The 25,772-nt window shown below is 39.6% G+C and overlaps 1 protein-coding gene across 4 annotated transcripts in view; it reads left to right on the forward strand.

The window, feature by feature from the left end:
• Nucleotides 1-25,772, forward strand: part of wfs1b (Wolfram syndrome 1b (wolframin)) — a 33,874-nt gene that overhangs the window by 2,110 nt on the left and 5,992 nt on the right. For 2 of the 4 annotated variants that reach the window (XM_079839768.1, XM_079839769.1), the window contains exons 3-5: nucleotides 11,248-11,324; nucleotides 11,400-11,544; nucleotides 11,671-11,844. In XM_079839768.1, coding sequence (XP_079695894.1) covers nucleotides 11,248-11,324; nucleotides 11,400-11,544; nucleotides 11,671-11,844 — 396 coding nt within the window. The remainder of the gene's footprint in view (nucleotides 1-11,247; nucleotides 11,325-11,399; nucleotides 11,545-11,670; nucleotides 11,845-25,772) is intronic. The other 2 variants (XM_079839770.1, XM_079839771.1) reach the window with 1 other exon arrangement.

A 25,772-nucleotide genomic window follows, 5' to 3' on the forward strand; every position in this document is an offset into this window, starting at 1 on the left:
CACACAGTTCACGCTCGTAACCAACCCGATCTCATGGGAAAACAACTATTTGATGAGGTGGCGATTTTGTATAAATGTTTACAATGTGAATCATACAAAAACATATGATTATTAGAAAAAAGTAAGCATGACGGTCCACCCATAACCATACCCATAACTGGGACATAAGCAGATCATACAAAAACGTACAAATGAGATCAAACAAAAACACAGTTCGCCAAAACGTAAAATAGTAAAAATTGCCTTAAGATTGTGTAGTCGTAACAGTGCTAATCCATAAGAGTAACCAAGATAAAATGTGCATAAATGCTGTCATTGATTATTATTTTACCCAGTCAAGGAAAGTCAGATGTCTCAAGACTCCCATGCTTGTATTTCCACAAGTTCCTATGTCATGTAAGACCGCATGAATTCGCTCCAAGGATCGGTAGCGAACCGCGGTGAAGGCCGCACGCGTTCAGTGTCTCAGCTGGAAGAATGGATTTGATTATAATATTCTTTATCTGACTCCATTTATCAAAGTTGTTGCATTTAGAAGAGAATCCCAACCGGTTGTTTGGTCATCTATATTTGATAGTTAATCATACAGTTGATCGTTCCGTTTTAACCCTTTGTTGCAATTATACCGTTCCACATTGGAGATAGTTAATAATTACAGATTAATTCAGAAAGGATCAAAATGTAACAATTTATTAACAATCAAGTAAATGTAAAATGTCAATTACATAATAGACATAAATCTCTTCTAAAAGGAAACACAAATTCTAGTTATGGTTACACTTAAAATCGTTTCAAATAAATGTAAACATAAACCTTTAATTATGCTCAGTAGGCCTCTGCCTAGAATGTTACCTGTGAGATAGAGAGAGAGAGAGAGAGAGAGAGAGAAAGAAAGAAAGAGGGAGAGAGCTAAAGAACAGCTCTCTCCAGAGAAAGCCAGAGAATCCAAAGAGAGCGAGCTACAGATGAAATCCTCTTTTATACTCTTCCCTGATGTCACCAAATTCAAATCTGACTCTTGTAAAACTGACCAATCAGACCAACCCGTGAGACATTTGAAAATAACCAATCAGACAAAACTTCCCCCATTGTATCAAAGGTGCGAAAACCTGTTGGCCAGCCGGCCAATCATTCTTTTGTCTTTCTAACTCAACCTGGCCCTTCTGATGGCGTTAAGGGGGAAGGGGTTGAGTCAATTTCAATATCTTGATCACAACGATGGCAGTTAACAGCAAAGCAGAGGATTTTGTTCCATTTCAAATATCTTTGATTATTTTCCACCTTACAGTTCCCCGTTTGGCACCATTGGCCACAACCATTGAGTCCAAAGGTGGCATTGTCCACAAAGATATGCTTTCTGTTGTGTGTAGATGTTATTCTTCAGACTTCTCGTCCAGACTTGTTGCAAAAGCAGCTGATCAGTTTTCAGCCTTTGTTGTCCTTGTAGCCCTGCATGAGAACTTCATCATTGATATGCAAAACGTCCATTGAATACTTCACACCTCAAGAACAGTCAATCTTTTTGAGGCAGGACACAGGAGCGAACTTTTGCTGCAGGTATTCTGTGATTAAGCACAACAAAGAACAAAAGCATACATGGCATTTTTCATTGGTCAGAAGTCTGATGTGGTCATATCAAAATGGTCTCCGGCAATAAGCCCTTAAATCGAAATACTTAATAAAGTGGTCAGGGTTTGAGAATAAAAAGAAGATTCCACAAGCTCGTACATTGTTTCTGGGAACATTGAAATAAAATGCATTATAACAAAACATATCATTGTTGATTTTTAAGTCCCCCTTTTCATGAGGAGTATTAGCAAAATATTCAGTGTAACCAAGACTCGGAAATCAAACTCAAAGTTCATGTAACTTTCCACTATTTCGGTGGTAGTGGAATTTGAGCATTTTGGTCTGAATTTCTCGAAGGAAATGTAGCAAAAGTCAGTGCAATTGATACATTAAAAAAAAGATGGTACTCATCAATAAACCATAAAAGAAAAACAACAAATCAATCACATTTATGAAAACATACATATATAATAACCACTGTGTTTGCTCAGGAATCTTCCAATGTAATTAATGTAGATCTAAATATGATTAGTCATACAATAATGGGTATTCCTGGTAACTGTGTGTGTGTGTGTGTGTGTGTGTGTGTGTGTGTGAGTGTAGCTATCTGGATCTGTTAGTGTGAAAAGATGAACAATAGATCTTTAGTGAAGTAACACTTTTAGACTCTATGTCATCTTTGTCGTTTATGATGTGTAGTGCTCAGCCTGAATAGATTTGGTCTATTCCAGGTGATGTTGTCGTGAGTGTAGGGTGTGTTCTGTGTTAATGTTTTGGAGATGGGTGGAATCTAATCAATATCAATCTGTGTTGCATAATTTAATTCCAGTTTTTTCACTGGGAGGTCATGTAGACATATTGTGAGGTGTGATTGACCCCATCAAATATATATAAAGATATTCGCACCCATCTCTCACATCTCCAGTTTTGAGATGCAGGGGGGAGGAGGGCCTTTTGGCCGTCCGTCCTCCAAGGAATTGCAATTGTCATCCTGAGATAGAAACAAATTACAAATTTAAAGAGAAACAAATTTAGAGAGAAACACAGTTAATTGCTGCTGCTGTTTCTGTGTATTAACACTTAACACTGTTCTGGCAGTCGAGCCTTCACAATCTGAGTGAAGGATGAATTGGTTATGAATTGGTTTTCTATTGTCTGTGCCACATTTAACTATGAATTGGTTTTCTATTATCTGTGCCACATTTAACAGCACAATTCCCCTCCTTTTTGGCACTGGGAATTGAACCAATGAAAAGTATTATAACTTGCTCAAATTAGAAATAGCAAAGGTCAGAGTTATTGAGTCCTGTTGCGATGAAGACATTTTCATGGTTAATGCAATTGTAATTCACACTGTAGCCAGATGGCAATTCTATGTTCCTGTTTATGGTTTACTGCAGCTATATGGGAAATAGCAGAGCTTCCACTATAGGAGACAAACAAATTCAACATTGTCACATGCAACTTGAAATTGCTGTACAATTCCAGTATTAAAGTTATTCCAATTTACACAAGATACATGGCCTAGAATGCGCAGCATCTACGACCTTTATCCTAAGTGTTTCATCACTTACAGTAAAGCAATCATGTGTTTTAAAGAATAAACTTGACTAGTCTATGTGTATCTTGTAACACAAACAACTATTATGTGTAATCAATGCGCACAATGTGTTATATAATTACAAATTTGAAAATACAAACAGGATCATTGCAATCTGGATGTTTTATTATTAAACTCCTTGCTAAGAGGCTGCTAGCCCGCTGGCAAGTGAAGTTAATAGCTGAAGGCCTTGCATGAACACTGCAGTTAGCTCACTGAGAGTTTTACCTGCAAATGAGCGCTTTTCTTTGCCTTTAAAAAGTAATTTCCTATTTTTCTGAAAATACGGTGGAGGTCGCCCGTTACCCAGTGACCAGCATTTTCCATCGACATGTCCGATTTTCTGACAGGATCTGCAAAACCTGTTCTTTTTGCCATTGGGTTGTCTGCTACCTTCTCCTGGAGTTTCAGTATATTCATGACTCTCGGATGCTTGCAAATCATCCTGCATCCCCTTAAGAGCTAAAATAGACACACTTTCTTGTGCATTTTCTGAACTAAATGCTTCAGATTCATTAGAGCAAGTCACCTCATCTACGAAGTGAACATGCTTTTTAATCCCATTGCTGTTAAGCATTATGGGAGTCATGCACTTTTCAGCATTTAGCTTAGATTTCCATCTATTTTCTATTCTTGAGCCCCAGTCTACTATGGATTGGAATGTGTTTTTAACTGGATCGACGCCATTTGACAAAGCCCGTTGGATTGGGATGCCAGCATTATTTTTCACAAGTTGTAATAACGCGTCATGGTCTCGATCTGCATTTTCTAATCCTGAGTGTTCTCTGTAAGTTACCCATAACCGCTCGGCGTATGTCTCAAATGTTTCATCACTCGCCTGTTGGATTTCTAGTATTTTGCTCCAATCTGCGTGTGTCGGTCCCCTCATTTCTAATAATGCCTGTTTTAGTCGTTCATATATGGCTTCGTCTGTTTCGTTGCGGACTCGTTCGATTATGTTGCCAGATTTCATGCCTTCGGTTAGTTTCGGTCTGAGCTCTTCAGGGAGAGTGAGAAGTGCTATTTGCCACACGTCTCTAACTTCTAGCTTATACACCGTAGCCTGTAGCATCAATGTTTCCCAGTAGGGTTGAAACGGCCCTTTTCTTGGCATTACTCCAACGACTTGTTTGTGTCTAGAACATTCTTCGCAGGTTAACGGACGGCTGATCGTTGTGGTTTCGTCGTTCGCATTAGTCATAGTTTTAAGCACGGCGACCTTAACAGATTTCTTAGCTGTGTCGTTAGCTTTTGTGCGAGTCTTTATCAGGCTTCGTTGTTTTGGATGTTCAGGCATTAACACAGGAGCTCGGTTATGAGTTTCTCTCTGTGGCCTGTATCCTAACGCAGCATCATTGTCATCATTATCATTTGGCTTCGCTAGCTCAAAAGTTTCATTCAGTGCTGCTTGTTTTACTGCGGCCACTGGAAATCCTGCATTATCACAACAATCTTCGAGAGCAGATATGTAATTATTGCCGGTTTGAAGTTTTCCTTGTAACTGATCAATTTTTGTTGCCATATTTTCACGCTGCCTAGCCCACTCAAGTTGCTCGTATGAGACTGATTCGACTTTTGATCTTAACTTTTGTAATTCGTCAGATCGCAATCTTTCAATTTCTTTGATATTTGCTATCGTTCGTTCGTTCTCGACCATTGTCTTGAGATCGTTACGACGAAGCAAATAAACAATTGCAGCGGGGATTTTCTTGTATTTTGATTCAGATTTGAGCTGTGCGCCCTTAGCAGAATACCAGGATATAATTTCGGTGTTACTCCATTTCAGGTTCAATCCTTTATCGCTTAATCGAACGAGGAGATCTTGTAATTGTACGCCTAAAATTGCCATAATTTCCTCATCTACACTGCTGCTGTTATTTCCCTGAAAAGTCATGTTTCACGTCTAATTCTTACACAATATCGGATTTCTACGGTTCCGATCTATAGTGGGCATACCGACCCGTTCTAGAAATGTGTCTATATGTGTGAGTTGCAAATAAAACTTTCCCTCAACAATTCTAAAAGGCAAAGAAGGTTTACTTACTCATTCTGGTCGGAGGGTCCGCTTTAATCCATTCACAAGATCAACAGAACAGCTGAGGAAAGAGAAGCTCAAATCTCTTGTTGATTTTAAATCCAATACTTCGCTGAAAACACGTTGCTCGTCTGCTCGCAACATCACGTATTCGGGGTCACCAACTGTAAGACCGCATGAATTCGCTCCAATGATCGGTAGCGAACCGCGGTGAAGGCCTTACGCGTTCAGTGTCTCAGCTGGAAGAATGGATTTGATTATAATATTCTTTATCTGACTCCATTTATCAAAGTTGTCGCATTTAGAAGAGAATCCCAACCGGTTGTTTGGTCATCTATATTTGATAGTTAATCATACAGTGGATCGTTCCGTTTTAACCCTTTGTTGCAATTATACCGTTCCACATTGGAGATAGTTAATAATTACAGATTAATTCAGAAAGGATCAAAATGTAACAATTTATTAACAATCAAGTAAATGTAAAATGTCAATTACATAATAGACATAAATCTCTTCTAAAAGGAAACACAAATTCTAGTTATGGTTACACTTAAAATCGTTTCAAATAAATGTAAACATAAACCTTTAATTATGCTCAGTAGGCCTCTGCCTAGAATGTTACCTGTGAGATAGAGAGAGAAAGAGAGAGAGAGAGAGAGAGAGAGAGAAAGAAAGAAAGAGGGAGAGAGCTAAAGAACAGCTCTCTCCAGAGAAAGCCAGAGAATCCAAAGAGAGCGAGCTACAGATGAAATCCTCTTTTATACTCTTCCCTGATGTCACCAAATTTTAATCTGACTCTTGTAAAACTGACCAATCAGACCAACCCGTGAGACATTTGAAAATAACCAATCAGACAAAACTTCCCCCATTGTATCAAAGGTGCGAAAACCTGTTGGCCAGCCGGCCAATCATTCTTTTGTCTTTCTAACTCAACCTGGCCCTTCTGATGGCGTTAAGGGGGAAGGGGTTGAGTCAATTTCAATATCTTGATCACGACGATGGCAGTTAACAGCAAAGCAGAGGATTTTGTTCCATTTCAAATATCTTTGATTATTTTCCACCTTACAGTCACTACTCACTACTCTAAGTCATTGTGTAGACTTAGTTCAGATCTTCTGTTACACATGCACCAGTGTTGTTTTTGCTATCTAGAACTATTAAAATAGTTTTTGGATATTGTCATTTTATATATATATATATATAAATATGTTTTTCTCCAAAAAATGTGTGCCAAAATGATTGGCACCGCTACAAATTCGAATAAGTAAAAATCGAACTGAAGTATTTACCCATTCGTATACAAGGTTTTTTATTAATATTTTTAGTTTACCTTCTTGATCAGGAACACTTAAGTGATAAGTCATTATTTCCTGTTTCACAGGGGCTCTTAATATGAAGTGACGCACCAGCCAAATTATAATTTTAATTAGAATTAAGGCCTGTACACACCGGGACGAATATCGCACGCGCTTATCGCCAGCGTTTTTCGTGACGTTTTTCAGCGCGTCTTGAGTGTTCACACCCAAGCAATTTTCATTGGCGATGCGCCGAGTGAACGTGCACATTCAGTAGATGCGCTCCCGGTACACAAGGTGGTGCTGCGGCACGTACGCTTCTGACACTCGCTTGTCACACAGAAGAAGAGGAGAGACAGTATTTACGTGCTTGCCAAAACCACAGATATATTATGTCTATGGCAAAACCATTCACACACTTTTTGCTAACTGGCAAGCAGCATTAGCATCCCATCTTCTTCTTTGTCTACTTACTACTTCTTCTTCGTATCAATGTGTGCTCGGCAAGACCGATTTTGTGCAAGACCGAAGTTGTGTTTTACTGTCACTTCAGCAGCTCCAGGCACGTGAACAAAAGCGCTGATCCCATTGGACGGCCAGTTTTTAACGCGCCCCGTCAAAATAAAAAAACGAACCCGAGGCGTTTTTTTTAAAAGACGCTTTTACGCCTGGCGTTTTACGCGTCGGTGTGAACACTCACATTGTCGCCCATTGTTTAGTCACGAGGCGTTAAACGTCGGCGATAAACGCGCGCGAAAATCGTCCCGGTGTGAACAGGCCTTTAAACTATATTGTATATTTTATTTTTCAAAATTATAAATGTTACCTGGACAACAAACCGAAATAAGTTTAAAGGGTTAGTTCACCCAAAAATGTAAATTCTGTCATTATTTCCTCACCCTCATGTCGTTCCAAACCCCGTAAAACCTTTGTTAATCTTCGGAACACAAATTAAGATATTTTTGATGAAATTCTGAGAGCTCTCTGACCCTTCCATAGACAGTTATTTAATTAACACTTTCAAGGTCCAGAAAGGTAGTAAAAACTGTTAAATTGTTAAAATAGTGTTTTCCAGTGTTTCAACCTTAATGTTATGAAATGATGAGAACTTTTTGTGTGCAAAAAACAAACAAAAATCCAGCACACAGGCTTACCATTGGCCGAAGCTGTTCACGTGAACACCACGACACATGCGTGTGATACTGATGCAGGAGCTGACCAACGTAAATTACGTAGAATGCTGACACTGATGTGAAGAAATTGTTGAATAAAGGCATTATTTTTGTTTGTTTTTTGTGCACAAAAGGTATTCTCGTCGCTTCATTAAAGGGGGGGTGAAATGCTGTTTCATGCATACTGATCTTTTTGCACTGTTAAAGACTTGGATTCCCATGCTAAACATGGACACAGTTTCAAAAGCTAAGGTGGACGTTTGATGGGAGTATTTCTTTGCCAAAATTAGTACTTCCTGTTAGTCATAAGTTTCGGAAAGTTTTTTTCGATCATGGGTCTGCTTGACGTCAACAGGGCGGAATTTCCTTGTATGGGCCGTACGGGCAATTCTACCGGAAGAGCGTGCGCGCGCGCGAGAGAGAGAGAGAGAGAGAGAGAGAGAGAGAGCGTGAAAGCAATAGGCTACGCCCATCAAAGCGCTGGCTCGTACAGATGGAATTTGCTTTTCCGGATCAGCAACTGAGTTGCGCAAATATTTATGTCTGTTCCCTGCATTTCGGTGCCGATTGTTTTATAAACAAGGCCCAGTTCGACGACGGATTTTCAGATCGCCTAATACTGAAGGATGGAGTGGTCCCAACGATAAAGGTCCCAACGTTTTTGCCTATGCCCATCAAGTAGCCCAAACATGATCACGTATTGATCAATGGAGCATGCGATGTATAGTGTGTGTACATTTGTTTAGCTGGCCACTATATGTGTATTTTTGTGTATTGTAAAAGCACTCCAAACAACAATACACAAAGAGTGGGGAAATATGTTGAACTAAATAAGCGTGCTTCTTCATTCAAATGCGCAACTATTCCATGTCTTTCTATGTAAACACTAGCCTGACGTGCAAAACCAGTCCGCTTACTACAAATCATGTCTACACAAACCATGCGTAACACACACACACACACACACACACACACACACACACACACACACACACACACACACACACACACACACACACACACATTGTAACACTCGCGCTTGACATGGTGTTCTAAATAACACAAGCCGCTAAACATATTATATAGTTAGTGTAACTTATACCACATAGTCGACGTCCTGCTCTAGTCGTTTTTGCTGCTGCTCCTGTTCAACTTCAGCCTCTGGGTCTGATTCCGGATCATAGATGTATGGCTGTATCTGATTAAAAGCCATTTTTTATGTTGAATAAAGTTTTTCCCCGCTTTTAGGGATGACACAGCTTTCAGACGCACTCAACACAGTAACAGCGGCGCGCGCTCGACATTCTTTAGCTCCGCCCACACGATACGCCCCCAGCCGCACGGCTTTTTTCGGAAAGACTCGGAACAGCGCATCTTTCTTTTATAATTATAATAAAAATAAAGACTTTTCGGAGATATGCAGGATGCAATGCTACTCTATAGGTACTCAAGATTGACATGAGACTGACTGAAACTGAGTGTCCCCCCCCCCCCTTTAAATTAAGGTTGAACCACTGGAGTCACATGGACTATTTTAACAATAGTTAAAAAATACTTTCTGGGCCTTGAAAGTGTTCATCGAATTTCATCAAAAATATCTTAATTTATGTTCTGAAGGTCTTACGGGTTGGGAACTTACGGGTTTTATTCTTCTCCCAAATGAATCGCATTTTTAAGGGCCTACACACGCTCGAAAACTCATGAAACTTTGCACACGCGTCAGAAGTGGCGAAAATTTACGCCGGATATGGGTTTCAGAATTAGGCGTGGCAAAATGGCTCATAGCACCACCTACTTTAATAACAATCTTTAATTTATACAGTCAAATATGCAATGCTATTTTACATTTGATTACTGATATTCAATTTCTGTACCTGAGAACTAATGTTAGACCTACTAGAAAAACCTGAAAAGCACTGATTATTTCATAAGTATCTTTGCTCTGATTGTATTTATGTGTGCTTTTGCATAGTTAGATTATTTGTTTTTATTTTCTTTATTTTTATTTGACAGTAGTTCTTTTTTCCCTGAATATAGCACATACAGACTGAACCATGAGTAATTTGAACAGTTAGACCCCTAGTAGCCTAAATATTCACATAATAAATATGTATTACAGGCCCCCACTAATTATTCTAGAAATAAGTTAATTCAACGAAGGTAACTTCTTTTGCTATATATTTTTGATGATTCAAATGCATACTCCTACATGTTTTACCATTTATGAACTATCATTTATATGCCCTTATACCATCACCATTCATATCTATGCAACCAATAAATAAATTACTACGAAAGTACAAAATTTTTTACAAAACAATTTCTTCATGGATCTAGTCACTTAATTTTGCTCTCAAAATTCACCAGATTTATGCATTTAAATTTAAAATGAACAAAATTTTCTTTTGGGGAGCACCCCCTAGCCTAGAGGGACAAATGTCTAAATGTCTAAAATCCTGTGGGAAACAAAAATAATATATTTATAATGTAATTTAAATATGAATAAACACGGCTACAGCTTCTTGTTGAGCTCAAAAGCCTTTCTACTGTTGTAAATATGTTGGTCCATCTTGTTTAAAACTATATACAACTATGATGGAAAAAATCTTGCTTGCATTGCATTTACCACAGTCCATGTGCTTCTACTACTGTTGAGTTATTTGTTATTTCATATCACATTTGAAGTTGCTCATTTTGAATTCCTTTTCACTCATTATAAAACGTTGTTTTATCAATAATATACAGTATTATTACCTCCAGTGTAGGGCTATTTATACGGGTTCACTGTTTACATGTATTTAAATGTGCCCCAGCCTGCCCAGTTATAGTCAGTTATAGTCAAAGTGTCACCTGCTGGCAACAGGAAGTGTGGCACATCAAAATGACTTGGCTGTATTTCTCCTATTTTTTGCAACGCGATTTCTTTCACAAAATGCTTTCACCACAACAAACACAATATCGATATGAATACAGTAAGAGCTTCGTTGTGCAGCATAACCGCATCATTCATTATAACGGGAGTTAGGGCAAGTGTGCAGATATACTTGCGACGTGTGATTGACAGCTTTGAACATTATAAAGAGATGGCTCTCTGTTGTTTAATCACAATTTAAATAACAGATATGTTTCATGCTACTAAGAGAAACAATGTGAAGTTGATGGTTTAGTCACTGGCTTGATTCACTGATGCTTAAACAGTATTAAACGATTTAGAAAGAAAGTCTGTGTGAACTTAAATAATTAGCTACACATCAGAAATCACTGATCACAGATCAGGCATTAATGAACACTGTTACTTACATTGCAACTGAATTAAATGTAAAAAATAAACGGAATCCATTTTCTTCAAATCCTCTGGGCTGGCAAAGCCCCGTATCCACCTTCCCTAGCCACTGGTGGACCATAGACAGGCTAGGGGAACTCATTTTAATGTTAAAAAACCTCATAAACAAAAAAGGTCATGACATGGGACCTTTAAGTACAAACAGGACTGGTTTGCTTTACTATACATATTTGTTGTGACATCACAATGTGAGTATAAGGCTGTTTGTGTGTGGGATTATTTTCATTTTCTAGGGGAAATCCCAGAGGAGCTAAGCATTGATGATCTTAAACAGAGGGCAAAGAATGGGGATGCCAAAGCACAGACAGAGGTCTGAATGCCACAAAAACACACTCACATTATACATTGTTATAGTAATTCGAAAACTTACACTGTTTTTGGACAGATTGGTAGATATTACCTGAGATTAGCCGAGCAAGAAGACGAAGAAGTCAATTCTGTCACCGCGGTAACATGGCTACTCCAGGCGGCGAAAAATGGACGAAAAGATGCAGTGAAGCTGCTACAGCATTGCCTGCATGACAGGAGGGGTAAAGCAGATACTTATGATATCTAGATTGTATGAGATATGAGATCCCTTTCTCTATACTTATTAAGATTTAGACATTTAGACTGACTTTAAAATGGATAAGTGTGTGTCTGTGTGTTTGTGCCAGGCATCACAGCAGAGAACCGAGAGGAGGTGTCTTCACTGGCATGTGAATCTCGTTTTCAGCGCAGTGTAAGGAAAGCAGCTCTGCTCATGTACTGGAAACTCAATCCAGAGAGGAAGAAAAACATCACTGCCTCTGAACTTCTGGAAAATGTCAGCCAGCTCAACACTGAAACAGGTGAAACATCCGGAATATGTCTTTGTGATCAACCAATTTGGATAATGCTGAAGGAATAGTTTATCCAAACATGAAAATTCTGTCATTATTTACTCTTATTGTTCTCAACCAGTGTTGTGCAAGTTACTTTGGAAATGTAATTAAATTACTGATTACTCCTTTTAAAAGTAATCGTGTTACTGTTCTGATTACTTTATTTAAAAAGTAATTAGTAATTAGTGAACCTCAAAAAACGGAATATAATAACCTCTTTAGCCTGCTGCATTCAATTTAGATCGGCTCATGTTGCATCATACTTTTTATGCGTTTTACAGCTATAACCAATCACACACGACTGTGTTGAGTTTATGAATGCTAATGGCCAATCAGAGGCATTACGATTAGTAATTGCTGAAACACCAGAGTTTTGTTCATTGCGTGATAGGGATGCACCGATACCATTTTTTCAGAACCGATCTGATCCGATATTTAAAATTCGGAGTATCGGCCGATTCCGATACCAATGCAGTTTTGTTTAAATCTATGTAGAATTTCTATACCTCTGTGTGTTGAACTGATAATCAATCTTTTGTAAGTTAAACACAATCTACTAAATACAGACACAGGGTTTTTCCTGGGTCAAAAATGGTCTTCGGTGGTGGCTGACAGACATGGTCATCCATACACACACACACACACACACACACACACACACACACACGCACAGTAAAAAAGTACCCTACCCACGTGATCTGCAAGCGCAATACTGACAATACATTTTAAATAAATTCAAAGAAAGTTTGTAACTTTTGCTTATCTTATTTTGATCCCACATGAAAAAATACTATAGTATATTATAGTAAAATTACTCTAGTAAATACTATAGTGTTTTTGAACCGTACTATAGTAAATATACTACAGTAAATTAACAAAGTGTAGTAAATACTATAATATACTACAATTTACTGTAGTATATTTACTATAGTATGGTTCAAAAACACTATAGTAATTTTACTATAATATACTATAGTATTTTTTCATGTGGGATACCTTGATGTTTGTTTTTGTCCCTCATTTTTACACTATTTACTGATAATTGTTTTGGTATATAATCATATCAATATTAAAAAGTAGTTTTAAAGAAATGAACAAATAGCCTAATTTTCTGCCATATACAATTTCATAAAATTATCAGCTAGCTAACAACAACTTTGTTCTGGGTTCACCTCACTCCAGTCTAAACTAAGTGATTTATAGGCTATTTATTTTACTACACATTATGAACATAAATAAGCTGAAAGACTGTGGATAATTAAAACTAACTCTTACACCCACTCTTGCTAAATTGTGTAAGCACACTTTTGTTCTCATTTCAGATGTTCAGAGTAAATGATTAAAGGGGCTATATGCAACTTTTCTCCCAAAATAAACGTAACAATAACCTTTTTATTTTACCATTTATGACTCAAACATCTCCTGATGAGCATACTGACACCTTGTCCGCTCACAGTGGGTGCACCTATAAGCCTGTATCCTATTTTTCCTATTTTCTGGCGGGTCGTCTTTTCCCGCGCTGTCTGCGGATGTGACGTCACCACCGCTGCGAGAGCGAGCAGAAAATAAGAGCAGTTCTGTTTTTTGGCCACAGGTGTCAGTCGCGAGTTTAAATTTCAGAAAAATGCATATAGCCCCTTTAAACTGATTCATGAGTTCAGTGCTGGACAGATCAGTTGTTCTAACCAGTCGTTAAAATGATTCGGTTCAAAGGAGTCATTAGGTGGCGAATCGGACATTAGCAGACGCGTTGTGTGCGAATCCCGTCTGTTAGAACATCGCGAAAGATTTGTCAACACACAGAAAACACTTCATAACCGGATAGCATTTGTTTCCCGTTTATTGAAAGTATGGTTTATGTCAGCTGGTCAGAGAATCAGTCAATGTTTTTTGAGCGCATTTCACACCCAGCGGTAATTAAAGGAAAACATCGTCTGATAGCGCCACGTGCAACATGGATTCAGTCTTCCCACCTTTTTATTTTGATTAACGTAATATGTGAAATATTAGAAAGCTAAGAATGCTTATTTTGAAGACAGAGAGAGTGCGAGCGGGGGAGGAGCTCTGATCGTTCTCTCTGACACTCAGTCACAAGCGCAGCATCTATTCTACATCATTCATAAATCACAATAACTCATCAAATAAAGCTTTGGCGGGACAAAAATTTGTTTTGGCGGCCGCCAAAAAATTTTCAATGTAGGAAAAACCCTGCAGACAACTTAATTATAAAGAAAAACAACAAATGTGACCCATCACGGAGACCAGTGACACAAGTCGGCAGCACAACTTTCGAGCAAAATGAGAAAGAAGCGGGTTTTTTTTTCAAAATTGGTGATTTTCGCTTTTTTGCAGAATCTGTTAGTTGAGATCACGAAGAAGCCTCTCCGTGTTTGAGATAGCAGTATTGGTATATTTAAAAGAATACACTTTGAGGTTGAAATCGGCTTGTTTTTCGGAGATTATAGCAGATTGTTTCGGAGATTGTTTCTTTTGTTATTGCCCCCGCCCTCCAAGGGAAGCGTGGCTCAGTGTTGCCAAGTCCGCAGTTGGGCTACTTCAACACTGTTGCCGCGGGCTGTTTTTCATGTCCGCGGGTTGAAGCGACCCCAATTATGTGATATTTAGCCCCGGGAATGCGAATTTTAGTAGGCAACCATGCCAAAAAAACACATATTTTACCCCCCAAATTTTTACCGGAGAAGCCCCCCTGAAACGCGATTGGGCTAGTTTTGAGTAGGAATTGTGTGGGTTTTGTTGTGAAAACCTGGCAACCCTGGTGGCTGGCCGCGCACAGATCTCTGCTGGCAGTGCTAAAGCAATAACGAGCAGCTGATACGAAGTGCAAACCTCCCAGATGATAGAAAGTCTGAAGCAGTAAAGAAAGAACAAGCTCATCTCTCCCTTGTGCAGAAAGAGAGGGCTGTGTACAACGACATGACTGAAAATAATCATACATACATACAGGTCCTTGAAAGTGCTTGAATTTATTTTGTGCAAGAAGTTTTCTGGAAGAAATTCCATATTATTCTCTCCGGTCCGATGTGTTATTTCGCCTAAACCTTGTGGACTATGCTTGATTTACGTTTGTTACTTGCATTTACACGTTACGTTAAGTGTTTCCCAGGTGAGGTACTTTGTGTTGTACGTTGCCATGATGTTCACGCGCGCACAAAACTATACGGTACCTCAGCGTTTCACAGAAAAAAATGACATGAGCCTAAGCTCTTTTCAATAAAATCCATGCAAACGTTAATATCAGATCATTTTAGAATACAGTATAGGATGTACCGAATATTCTTCAGTTTTATGCAAAACAGAAATATGACAAATAGAATATCAGACCTCTGTCATATGACCAAAAATAAACGCAAAAAAAAAAAAGCTGGACCTGGAAAGTCCTTGAAAGATTCTTGAATTTGAAGTTAACCAAGCTGTGGGAACGCTGTATTAACAACTATACAAACTGTTTTAGACCTAAAAGAGTCTTTGTAGGCCTATGTTACCCTTAAATGTCAGAGAAAAGAACAGAATCAGAGATTCATTTTTTTCTTATAGAAAATTGTACTTTGCATATTATACTATAAAAACACATAATTATAGTTGATTTTAGTTTATCATAGTTGATCATAACTAGAGATGAAATGGCATGAAAATTTAATTTCATGATTATAGTGACCAAAATGATCACGGTTATCACAGAATCCTGTTCAAAAAGTCCTAATGCTACACAATGCATCCTGTAGGGTCTGTCGTTGCTATGCAACCATGCAGCTTTACAGGGGGTATGGCTTATCTTAATGAGATGTAAATGAGCCCTATTGTCACTCCCAGCAGGTGAGAACTGCACAATGTTTAGAGGTCGTTTTCTCCCTATTAAGCTTTTTTGAGTGCCTACTTTCAAATGGCCACAACTTCTCCAAATATTATCAGATTTCCATCTGTTACACATCGTTGGAAAGCTTGGAGACTACACTTTCAGAATAACTCAAAATGCCCCAGAACCGACTTGTGTCCCTACTTTCCGTGACTGGTCACAAATTATAAAAATAAATCACAGTCTATGTGTAGGATTTGGAATTGGAATTCTAGTTTCATAACTAGAGCGTCATCCCGAACGGCAGAACTTGCCATTCAAAGACATCAGGGGAACCCTTCTCCTTTGAGTCACGCCAGATAAACCTAAGAAGTGGTCTATCTTCAGGAAGAAGGCGGACCTGATGAAACATACCCCTGATATCAGCACTGATGGCCACTGCATGCTCACGGAATCTGAGTAAGACTCCAAGGAGTGATGAACCCAAGGTGGGGCCAGCAAGGAGTGAATCATTTAGACTGAGGCCATTGAACTGAAAGGAGCAATCAAACACCACACGATTCTTTTCATTATGGTGCACCATGTGGTGAGGAATGAACCAGGATTCACCCTCTCTTTCCCTTTCTTCTGGACTGAGCTTTCTGATAGCTCCAGACTGAACCAACTTCTGGATTTCTGAGGAATAAGCTTCAGCTTGTTGCTCGTCTCTGACAAGTTTTCTCTCAGTACCTCGTAGGCGTGGCATGACAGCTTCCATAGTGGCATGAAGATAGGGCATGTCACATTTACGCAGCAAAGGTGTTGCATAGCGGCATATACCATCCACTTCTACGCGAACTGTCTTGGTTTCCAGCAACTCAATGGCCTTTTGGTCCTGCTTGGATCTTGTACACTCCTTTTCATTCTGAAATGGCAAAACATCCACTTGCCACAGCCTTTCAACATTTTTGAACAATTCTGTGTTGCTGAGGGGAATGGATATGTGGAGACACTGTTTTGGCTGAAGTCTCTGCTCCAACAGGCTGGTAGGGCCCTGGAGTGTCCATCCTAATTTGGTTCTTATTGCAGCTGGACCCCCAGGTGGACCAAGTCTAACTGGCTCGATTGGTGAGATTATGTGGGTTTGATCTGCACCAACAAGGATGAGAGGTTTGGCCCTTTCAAAGTGCTGCAGCGGCAGTCCAACCAAGTGTTTGTATCGCTTCTGCAGCTTGGGAATTGGATAAGAGTGATCAACAAGATCAAGCTGTGGGGCAGTAAAGGCTCCTGATATGAGATACCGCTTCTTTGGACTAGAGTATGGAGAAATGTAGAATGAGACTGAAGCTCCATCAAGGGTTTGCACATCATGACGGATTGTTCTCAGAGCTAAGCTTTCTTGAGTCCCTCGCAAGCCAAGCTTCTGTACTGCCTCTGGCAGGAGCATCGTACGCTCAGAGCCATCATCAAGGATTGCACATGTGTCCAGTGTGCAATGTCCATGATGTAGGAGCACTCTGACAACTTTGAGTAAGACCTTATTACTGCTGGCTGGTTTGTTCAGGTAAAATGTCTGTGTCGCTGAACTGACTAGGCAAGCCTCCGTTTTGGATGCCTCTATGACAGGCCTCTCATTTACCTCATGGAGAATTCGTAGATGCTTTCTCTGGCAAAGTGGACATGGTTTCTTTAGACCACAGTGGGCAGCCTGATGAGCAAGGCCACAACGCCAGCATCTCCTATTGGCCCGTATCCACTCTGAGAGCTGTTCTTTGGTGAGGTTTGGAATTCTGGGGCATTGGCTGAATGCATGCTCAGAGTTCTGACAGTAAGAACAATATACTGAGGGCCTACTCTTAACTTTCTCATCCACCTTAGCAGAAGAATATGTAGTGGTTGTTACCTCAGCACTGTTCCCAGACCCAGTCAGTACAGTGGCAGTGGTTCGGCGTGATCGTGGAGCTACCTGAGATTCTCGTTTGGGCCTGCTTTCTCCTCTTACGATCTGATCATCGTAGCTTTGGCACCAAGATTCATATTTCAGCCAGTCTGCTAGATCTATCAATGAGAATGTTACTCCAGGCCGATGTATCATGTGGCGGCGAAAATCAGCCCGTCTTTCAGGTGGCAGCTTACTGAGGAGGCGTGCAACATGCGACCCACACTGCAACTCAATGCTACCCGCCTGGCCTAATGTCTTTAGCAGACCAACTAGAGACTGCACTTGAAGAGAGAACTTCTCAAAGGCTGATGGGTCGTTGCGGCTTATATCAGGAGAATCAAGAATAGTAGCAATCCTCTTTAATGCTACCTGGTGGGGCTGACCGTTCATTGAGAGCCATCATGGTGTCTCTGTAAGGTGTAGGAGAGTGCAAGAATGAGTCTGCTATTAGACAAGCATCGTCCAATTTTAGATGGTCAACCAGGACCTGATATTTGAACATTTCAGTACTATCAGGTGGCAAGAGGTTGTCTAAGGCCATTTTTAAACGGGCAAACTCACTTGGATCTTTATTCCGGAAAAAGGGAATGGTGGGGCATGGTCCTTTGTAATATTTCTCAGTCAGATCCGTAGATGCCATGTGAGGAGACATATTATAGGATGTCATTCTGTGATGTCCAGGATTAGGACGTTGGGATGATTCCCATGGATGGTCGTAAACGTGCTGTTGACTTGTCATTTGGGCAGGGTATTGACCACACCGTAGCTGATCATCATACTGACTTGGATGGCGTGAATCCACAGTCTTCTCCACTGAAGTGAGTCGGGGGGTGAATATTGGTGCAGCCCTTGTACTGCTGTGAAGCCTTTGCTTATCATTATGCCGATTCATAATTTCTGGCTCATCATATGTGACGGGTGGAGGAGGCGCTGGCCAGTCTTCATCACTCACATGCACTGCATGGTGGAGTTTAGCTGATGGATGATTAGACTGGGTGTTAGGAGTAGATAAAGGCCTTTGCAAACTACAAGCTCTGTCTAGAAGCTGGATCAACTCATCTTTGGCTGTTTCGATTCGTTTAAGATCAGCTTGAATGGCCTGCTGTGTTTTACGGAGTCTGGAATTCTCTTCTGAGATCCTTTGCAACTTTATAGAGCTAGCATCTGATCGATCGCTCTGGTATCCATCACATTCATCACCAAGGGGAAGAAACTCTGCATTAGATTCAAACTGTAGTTGTCGATTCGGACATTGAGGTGATGGACTGGCGAAAAGATTTGGAAACGAGTTGCTGTCGAGGATTTGGGAGATCACGATGCTCATCCCTCACAGTCAACCTCGAAGGGGTAGAAAAGACAGTTAAACTGTGTGCTCCTTTAGGGTTTTCAGCAGATACTCCAATGTGTGATAAAGAGTAATCGTCATCAGATGACTCTACTGCTTGTTCCCTCGTATTAACTGGTGAAGCTGATTTATGAAGGCTTGGGAAATCCACCTCATAATCTTGTAGATAGGCTGGACGGCGCTTTGGGCGAACCAATGGGTTTACTGGTGCAGAATTGGCTGACATCTTAATCCAGGGAAGTGTTATCCGGCTCGAAGGACCATTTGTAGGATTTGGAATTGGAATTCTAGTTTCTCTCTTAAAGGACTGTTGGATAAGCAACACTCGCCCTGGTGGGTCGGTCAGAACCCAGGAACTCAGTCAACCACAGTTCTTTCGTTTTATGCCTTTATAGATGCATGAGTATGTGTGTGGTCTGTACAAAGATAAACAACAATTACAATAAGTAAATAATACAGACTTTTCAAATTATTAACAATCCAATAAACAAACAAAAAACGATCAGTGGAATATCACTTGCAATAAGCCTAAATGTGAAATACTATAGCTCCATGATTAGCCATATTAACATCTGAATAAGCCATTTAACTATAATCTTCATCAACTCACACTTGTACTTATACACTGTAATTCACTGCATAGGCCTACATCCAAAACCTGAACAACGATCTATCTCAACTAGGGGTGCACCGATCCGATATTAGGATCGGATATCGGCCGCGATACTGACAAAATAGCTGGATCGGGGATCGGAAAAATGAACAGATCCACAAGCCGATCCAGGTGTTTTTTTCCGTCGCAGCAGAACCGACGTCATTCGTCAGCTTCACGTGTGTCGCATGCTAGAAGAGACTCGGCTGTGTGGAGGAGATATTTCACGCTTGCCACGCGAACTAGTTCGCAATGTCTGCAAAGTAACTTAAATGTTTCGAGGGGAGGTGGTATTACTGCAAAGTCAGGGTTTTTCCTGCATTGAACATTTTTTGACGGCCGCCAAAGCCTAATTTGATGAGTTATTGTGATTTACGAGCGATGTAGAACAGATGCTGCGCTTGTGACTGAGTGACAGAGAGACCGATCAGAGAATTCCTCCCCCGCGCACACTCTCTGGGTCTTCAAAATAATCAGCGTTAGCTCTCTCATATTTCACATATTAATCCAAATCAAAAGGTCGGAAGACCGAAACCATGTTGCACGTGACACATTCGGACAAATTTGTCCTTGAAATATCGCTGGTTGTGAATTGCGCTCAAAAAACATTGCCTCTTCTCTTACCAGCTGACATAAAGCATACTTTCAATAAACGGGAGACAAATTTTATTCAGTTATGAAGAGTTTTCTTTGTGTTGACATCTATCGCGATGTTCTTACAGACGGGATTCACACACAACGTGTCTGCTAATGTCCGATTCGTGACCTGATGACTCATTTGAACAGAATCATTTTAACGACTGGTTAGAACAACTGATCTGTCCAACACTGAACTCATGAATCAGTTTATTAATTTACTCAGAACGCATCTGAAATGAGAACACAAGTGCTTACCCAATTAAGCAAGAGTGGGTAGTAAGAATTATTTTTAATTATCGACAGTATTTCAGCTTATTTCTGTTGACAATGTGTAGTAAAATAAATAGGCCTAGCCTACAATCATTTAGACAGGAGTGAGGTGAAACCAGAACAAAGTTGTTATTAGCTAGCTGATCATTTTTATTAAATTGCATATGGCAGAAAATTAAGACTATTTGTTAATTTGTAATGCTACTTTTTAATATTGATATGATTATATACCAAAACAATGATCTGTAGTGTAAAAAATGTTTGGTAACTGTCAGATTACTATTGTATGTTTGATTGTTTTTTGTTTCCACTGCTACATTTTATTTATTTAAAGAAGTTTGATTACATTCTATTTTAGATTTGAAAGCACAATTGTTTTTTAAATAAATAACAATTATTATTACACAATTATTGGCTCCCCTGTTTAAGATGTGGTCGTGGACTTCTAAAAATGTTCCTTTTTTTTTAAACAACATAGAACCCAAATGCAAAAAAAGAGAAAAATCCAACCTTTCATTTAAGTACATTACTTTGGTGGTAAAAAAACCCCCCAAACATTTAGAAGAAAAAAAACCTTGAAATCATGTGTCCCACAATTATTGGCACCCTTGATGTTAAAACTTTGTACAACCCCCTTTTGCCAACAAGACAGCACTTCTCCTCCTTCACAATCTCCTTCCTTCTACATTTCACAAGATTGGAGAACACCGAGAGAGGGATCTTTGACCATTCTTCTTTGCACAATCTTTCTAGATCATCCAGTGTCCTGGGTCCTCTCTTATGCACTCTCCTCTTTAGCTCACCCCACAGGTATTCGATTGGGTTGAGGTCTGGAGACTGAGATGGCCATGGGAGGACCTTGAGTTTGTGACTGCTGAACCATTTTTGTGTAGATTTTGCCACATATTTTGGATCATCCTGCTGAAAGACCCAATGACGACCCATCTTCAGCTTTCTGGCAGAGGCCATCAGGTTTTTATTTAAAATGTCCTGGTAGTTCAAAGCGTTCATAATGCCATGCACCCTAACAAGGTTCCCAGGGCCTTTGGAAGAGAAACAGGCCCACAGCATCACAGATCCTCCACCACAGTGGGCATGAGGTGCTTTTCGGCATACTCATCTTTTGTTTTACGCCAGACCCACTTAGAGTGTTTGTTGCCAAAAAGCTCAATCTTAGTCTCATCTGACCAAAGCACACGATCCCAGTTGAAGTCCCAGTACCGCTTATCAAACTCCAGACGTTTACGTTTGTGAGTGTTAGTGAGAAAAGGCTTTTTCCTTGCATGCCTCCCAAACAGCTTGTTGGCATGAAGAGAGCGTCTGATGGTTGTTTTGGAGACTTTTGATGCCACTCTTTGATGCAATTCTGTGACAGTGAGCTTAGGAATTTTTTTGCTTCTCTTACCATCCTCCTCACTGTGCGTTGTGGCAAGATAAACTTGGGACCTCTTCCAGCTTTGTTTGTCACTGTTCCAGTTGTTTTAAACTTCTTAATGATTCCTCTGACTGTAGATACGGGCAAGTTAAGGCGAGTGGCTATTTTCTTGTAGCCATTGCCTGACTTATGAAGGTCAACACACATCTGCCTTATTTGAATGGTGTGTTCACTTGTCTTTGCCATGTTGACAAATGGGTAAGAGAATTAGGCCTCTGTGTCATGTCATATTTATACCCTAGGGAAACAGGAAGTCATGAATTACTACTTAAAAGTTCCTAGATACCCTGACCAACTTTAGCAACTACAGAAAAATATATTTTTAAAAAAATCAATTACATTTTTCAGAGGAATTGTTGGGGTGCCAATAATTGTGGGACACATGATTTCAAGGTTTTTATTTCTTCTAAATGTGTGAATATTTTTTTTTTTTTTTTACCACCAAAGTAATGTACTTAAATGAAAGGTTGGATTTTTCTCTTTTTTTGCATTTGGGTTCTATGTTGTTTTTTTAAAAAAAGGAGCATTTTTAGAAGTCCACGACCACATCTTAAACAGGGGTGCCAATAATTGTGGAGGGCACTGTACATTCATGAAAAACAAGTAAATATATTTATAGATATTAGGGCCTATACTAAGAAATTAAAATACATTTATTTTAAATGTATAACACAGCTTTTAAATGAGGCAGCAACATATTATAGATGGGGCAGGCTATTAATAATCTTTCATAGCGTAAAGGTATTAAAATACTAACGGCTCCAATAGAGAGTGGCGCGTATGCGCATCCCATGCACAGGATGATGCGCTTGAAGCAACAGAGTCACAGCGCGCCCAATCAGGGCTCAATTGAACCCAATCAGATGTGTTTAAGTTAGAATCCCCTCATCACTCAAAAAGTTTTTGTCTGAGATCTGCACTCTCTCATTAGAATTTAACTTGAAACACAAAAGTGTAGACAAGTAGGCTAAATAAGCTATTCATTGTACAGTCCGCTTAATCGATTAGCAGAACGTGAGATTGTGATGAATTAAGATGAGTGAAAGCTTAGTAATTATAAAAGGGAGCGTGTTTATGCATGCTTTCTAGCCGATAATCCATTCAGAATGTGAAGAAAGTGTTGTTTTGCTGCATTTAGGTAAGGCTATTTATTATTCGCACTGGCTGCCTGCCATGCCAAATCACGCATATGCTTGCCTATTCAAATTAAGGTGATTTGTGAACATAACCGCTGGTATGTGTTGTTTGTTGATAGGCAACACGTAACTATTTCATGACATTGTATTTAAATGTGTTTTAATCACATTTAGCCTTACAATAATGGTCTTGCCTTTGACAGAAATAAACTCAAAATAATGATTGTATTTCCAGAAACAGAACGCATACTTCTCTCTCCATGCTGAGTTTGTTTTCATTGGTAGTACCTGCCTCGCAGGTGCTTACCAGACAAAGTAGGGATCAGGTAGATGACGTCGCGTGTGTGACTACCTGAGACTTTACTCTTTGTCTCTTTTACATTCTAGATCAGGGGTCCCCAAACTTTTTTCTGTAAGGGCCACATAATTTTTCCTTTCTTTAATAGGGGGCCGTGTCGGTCAAATTACATGGGCCGGAGTGACTACCATTATTATTGTGGAGATTTTATGATTTTAAATGTATTTATTATCCATCATAATGCTAGATTAGTTTATTATTTTGTTGTGCACCGTACAGACTTTTCAAAGGATATTGTCAGGTTCAATAAAGGAGGATTCAAATGCGAGTTAGAATAACAGTATTTATTGCGATAATCCAATAAGAGCATTAGCAGATTAATCAAGGTGCTCGGCAGTAGGCTACTCCCTTGGCAGCGAAGGACACGGATGGGCAACCAGTCTTCCGTGAACACGGGGAACAGACAACCAGGAAGTCAAACACTGGATCCAGACATTTCTTGACAGATGAGACAAACCGCCATTTCTTTGCATTGAACAAAAAAATAATCACTTGTCCACTTTTGGTTAAATACCCTGCATTCTGAATCAACTTTTCTCTTTCCCAACCGTTTGGCCATCTTGTTGTCTCTTTGAGGAGGTTTTGTTTTGTTTTGTTTTTTTGCTGGCTCGCGTGCACCCGCTCGATCACGATGGAAATTTATGTTGAATGTACCATTCTATTGGTGGGTTAATCTAACAAATAATTAAGCTACATTAATAATTATGACAGTTAAGGATATGTAATAGTTAACAACTAAGATTTTTTTTTTTGTTTGAAAGCCAACCTTTATTATCAAATACAGATATGATAAGATTAAAATATTTTAAATTACATGTCTCTGTCATTGTTCAGAGGGCCGGTCCAAATGTGGGGGCGGGCCGTATTCGGCCCGCGGGCCGTAGTTTGGAGAACCCTGTTCTAGATGATAAAACACTGCATTCTGTTGACAACGATGTAACGCAGCTGTAACATATAGTGACCTGGGGCCTCATTTATAAAACTTTGCGTAGGATTTGCGTCAGAAGTGGCGTACGGATGAAACATAGGACGTGCGTACGCACAGAAATATTCGGATTTATAAAACCGTGCGCACGCACATCCTACGCAGTTTTCCCTTAATAAATCACAATCAATTCTAAATGTAGGGCAGCTTTTGCGGCTTCATGTCACGCCCATAGTTGCCCATAAATAGTCCGTGAAAAGCCCACAAGTTAATATTCATCGATTGCGAAATCATGGCAAATACAGAGAGGAAATCAAAAAAACGTAACTTCCCTCAATGTGAAGTAGAAATTATCGTTGGCGAGGTGGAAAAGAGGAGAAAAATATTTTTTCGAGGGGACAGTGTGGGCATTACTAATGCCAAAAAGGCACTTGAGGTGCAAAAGTTTGCAGACGCCGTAAATGCTGTAGCCTCACAACCTCGGACCGTGGCCGAAAAAAAAAAAAGAAATGGTCGGACATCAAAGTGGAGGCAAAAAAGCGTCTATAGCGCTCCATCGCCAGAGTGTGTCTGCCACGGGTGGGGGAAAGGGGACACCAGAGCGGACCCCTCTTGATGAGAGACTGGCGGCAATTATTGGGGAATCCCTATTAATCCCTATCCCTATTATCTACGTGGAAATGGGAAATAGTTCAGTGCAAATGTAATTTCTTGCAGCTTTCTGAATGGTTGAGACATATACGTCATTAGTTTGTTTTATTTTCGATAAAATAACATAAGGCATTTGCATGAATACCATGATTCCGTAGCTGATTTGAAATTTACTATGAAAACAACTTTCCCCAGTGGACAATTAATACATCTATCTATCTATTTATCTATATATCTCCCTAATTATCTATCTATCTGTCTATCTAATTGCATCTATATCTGCTCCGCCAGATGGACACATTGACGAGAATATCAGTTTTGTACATTATTTCGTTCTGTTTACCATATTATTTATGAGGATGAATTGCATAACATGCCAATATTGTTGCAGAACATATTTCACTTTTTTTTTTGTTGCATTTCTGTTGTAATTTTCGTTTGATTTTGTTTGTTTTACACTGCAGATCGATCAAACGGGTGTTCGTGTAGGCTGTTAATTGTAATACTTGCTTTGTGAAGTCTTCAAGTTATTTATGAGAGGCAGTATTGCCATTTCTTTTACTCAACGGTCTACAGTTTCACACACTTTCATGTGTTTCTTCCATCTGCCGATGGTGTCGCCATTTCTCATTTCACCCGTTTTTGTGCGTACGCCTGGGTCAGAGCTTGCGTGAAGGACCGCACATTTTCCCGTCAAGTTTGCTTTTATAAATACCAATTATTGCGTAGAGAGTGGCGTACGCCTTCTT

Source organism: Gobio gobio (genome assembly GCF_949357685.1).
Source record: "Gobio gobio genome assembly, chromosome: 16".
Taxonomy (NCBI): Eukaryota; Metazoa; Chordata; class Actinopteri; order Cypriniformes; family Gobionidae; genus Gobio; species Gobio gobio.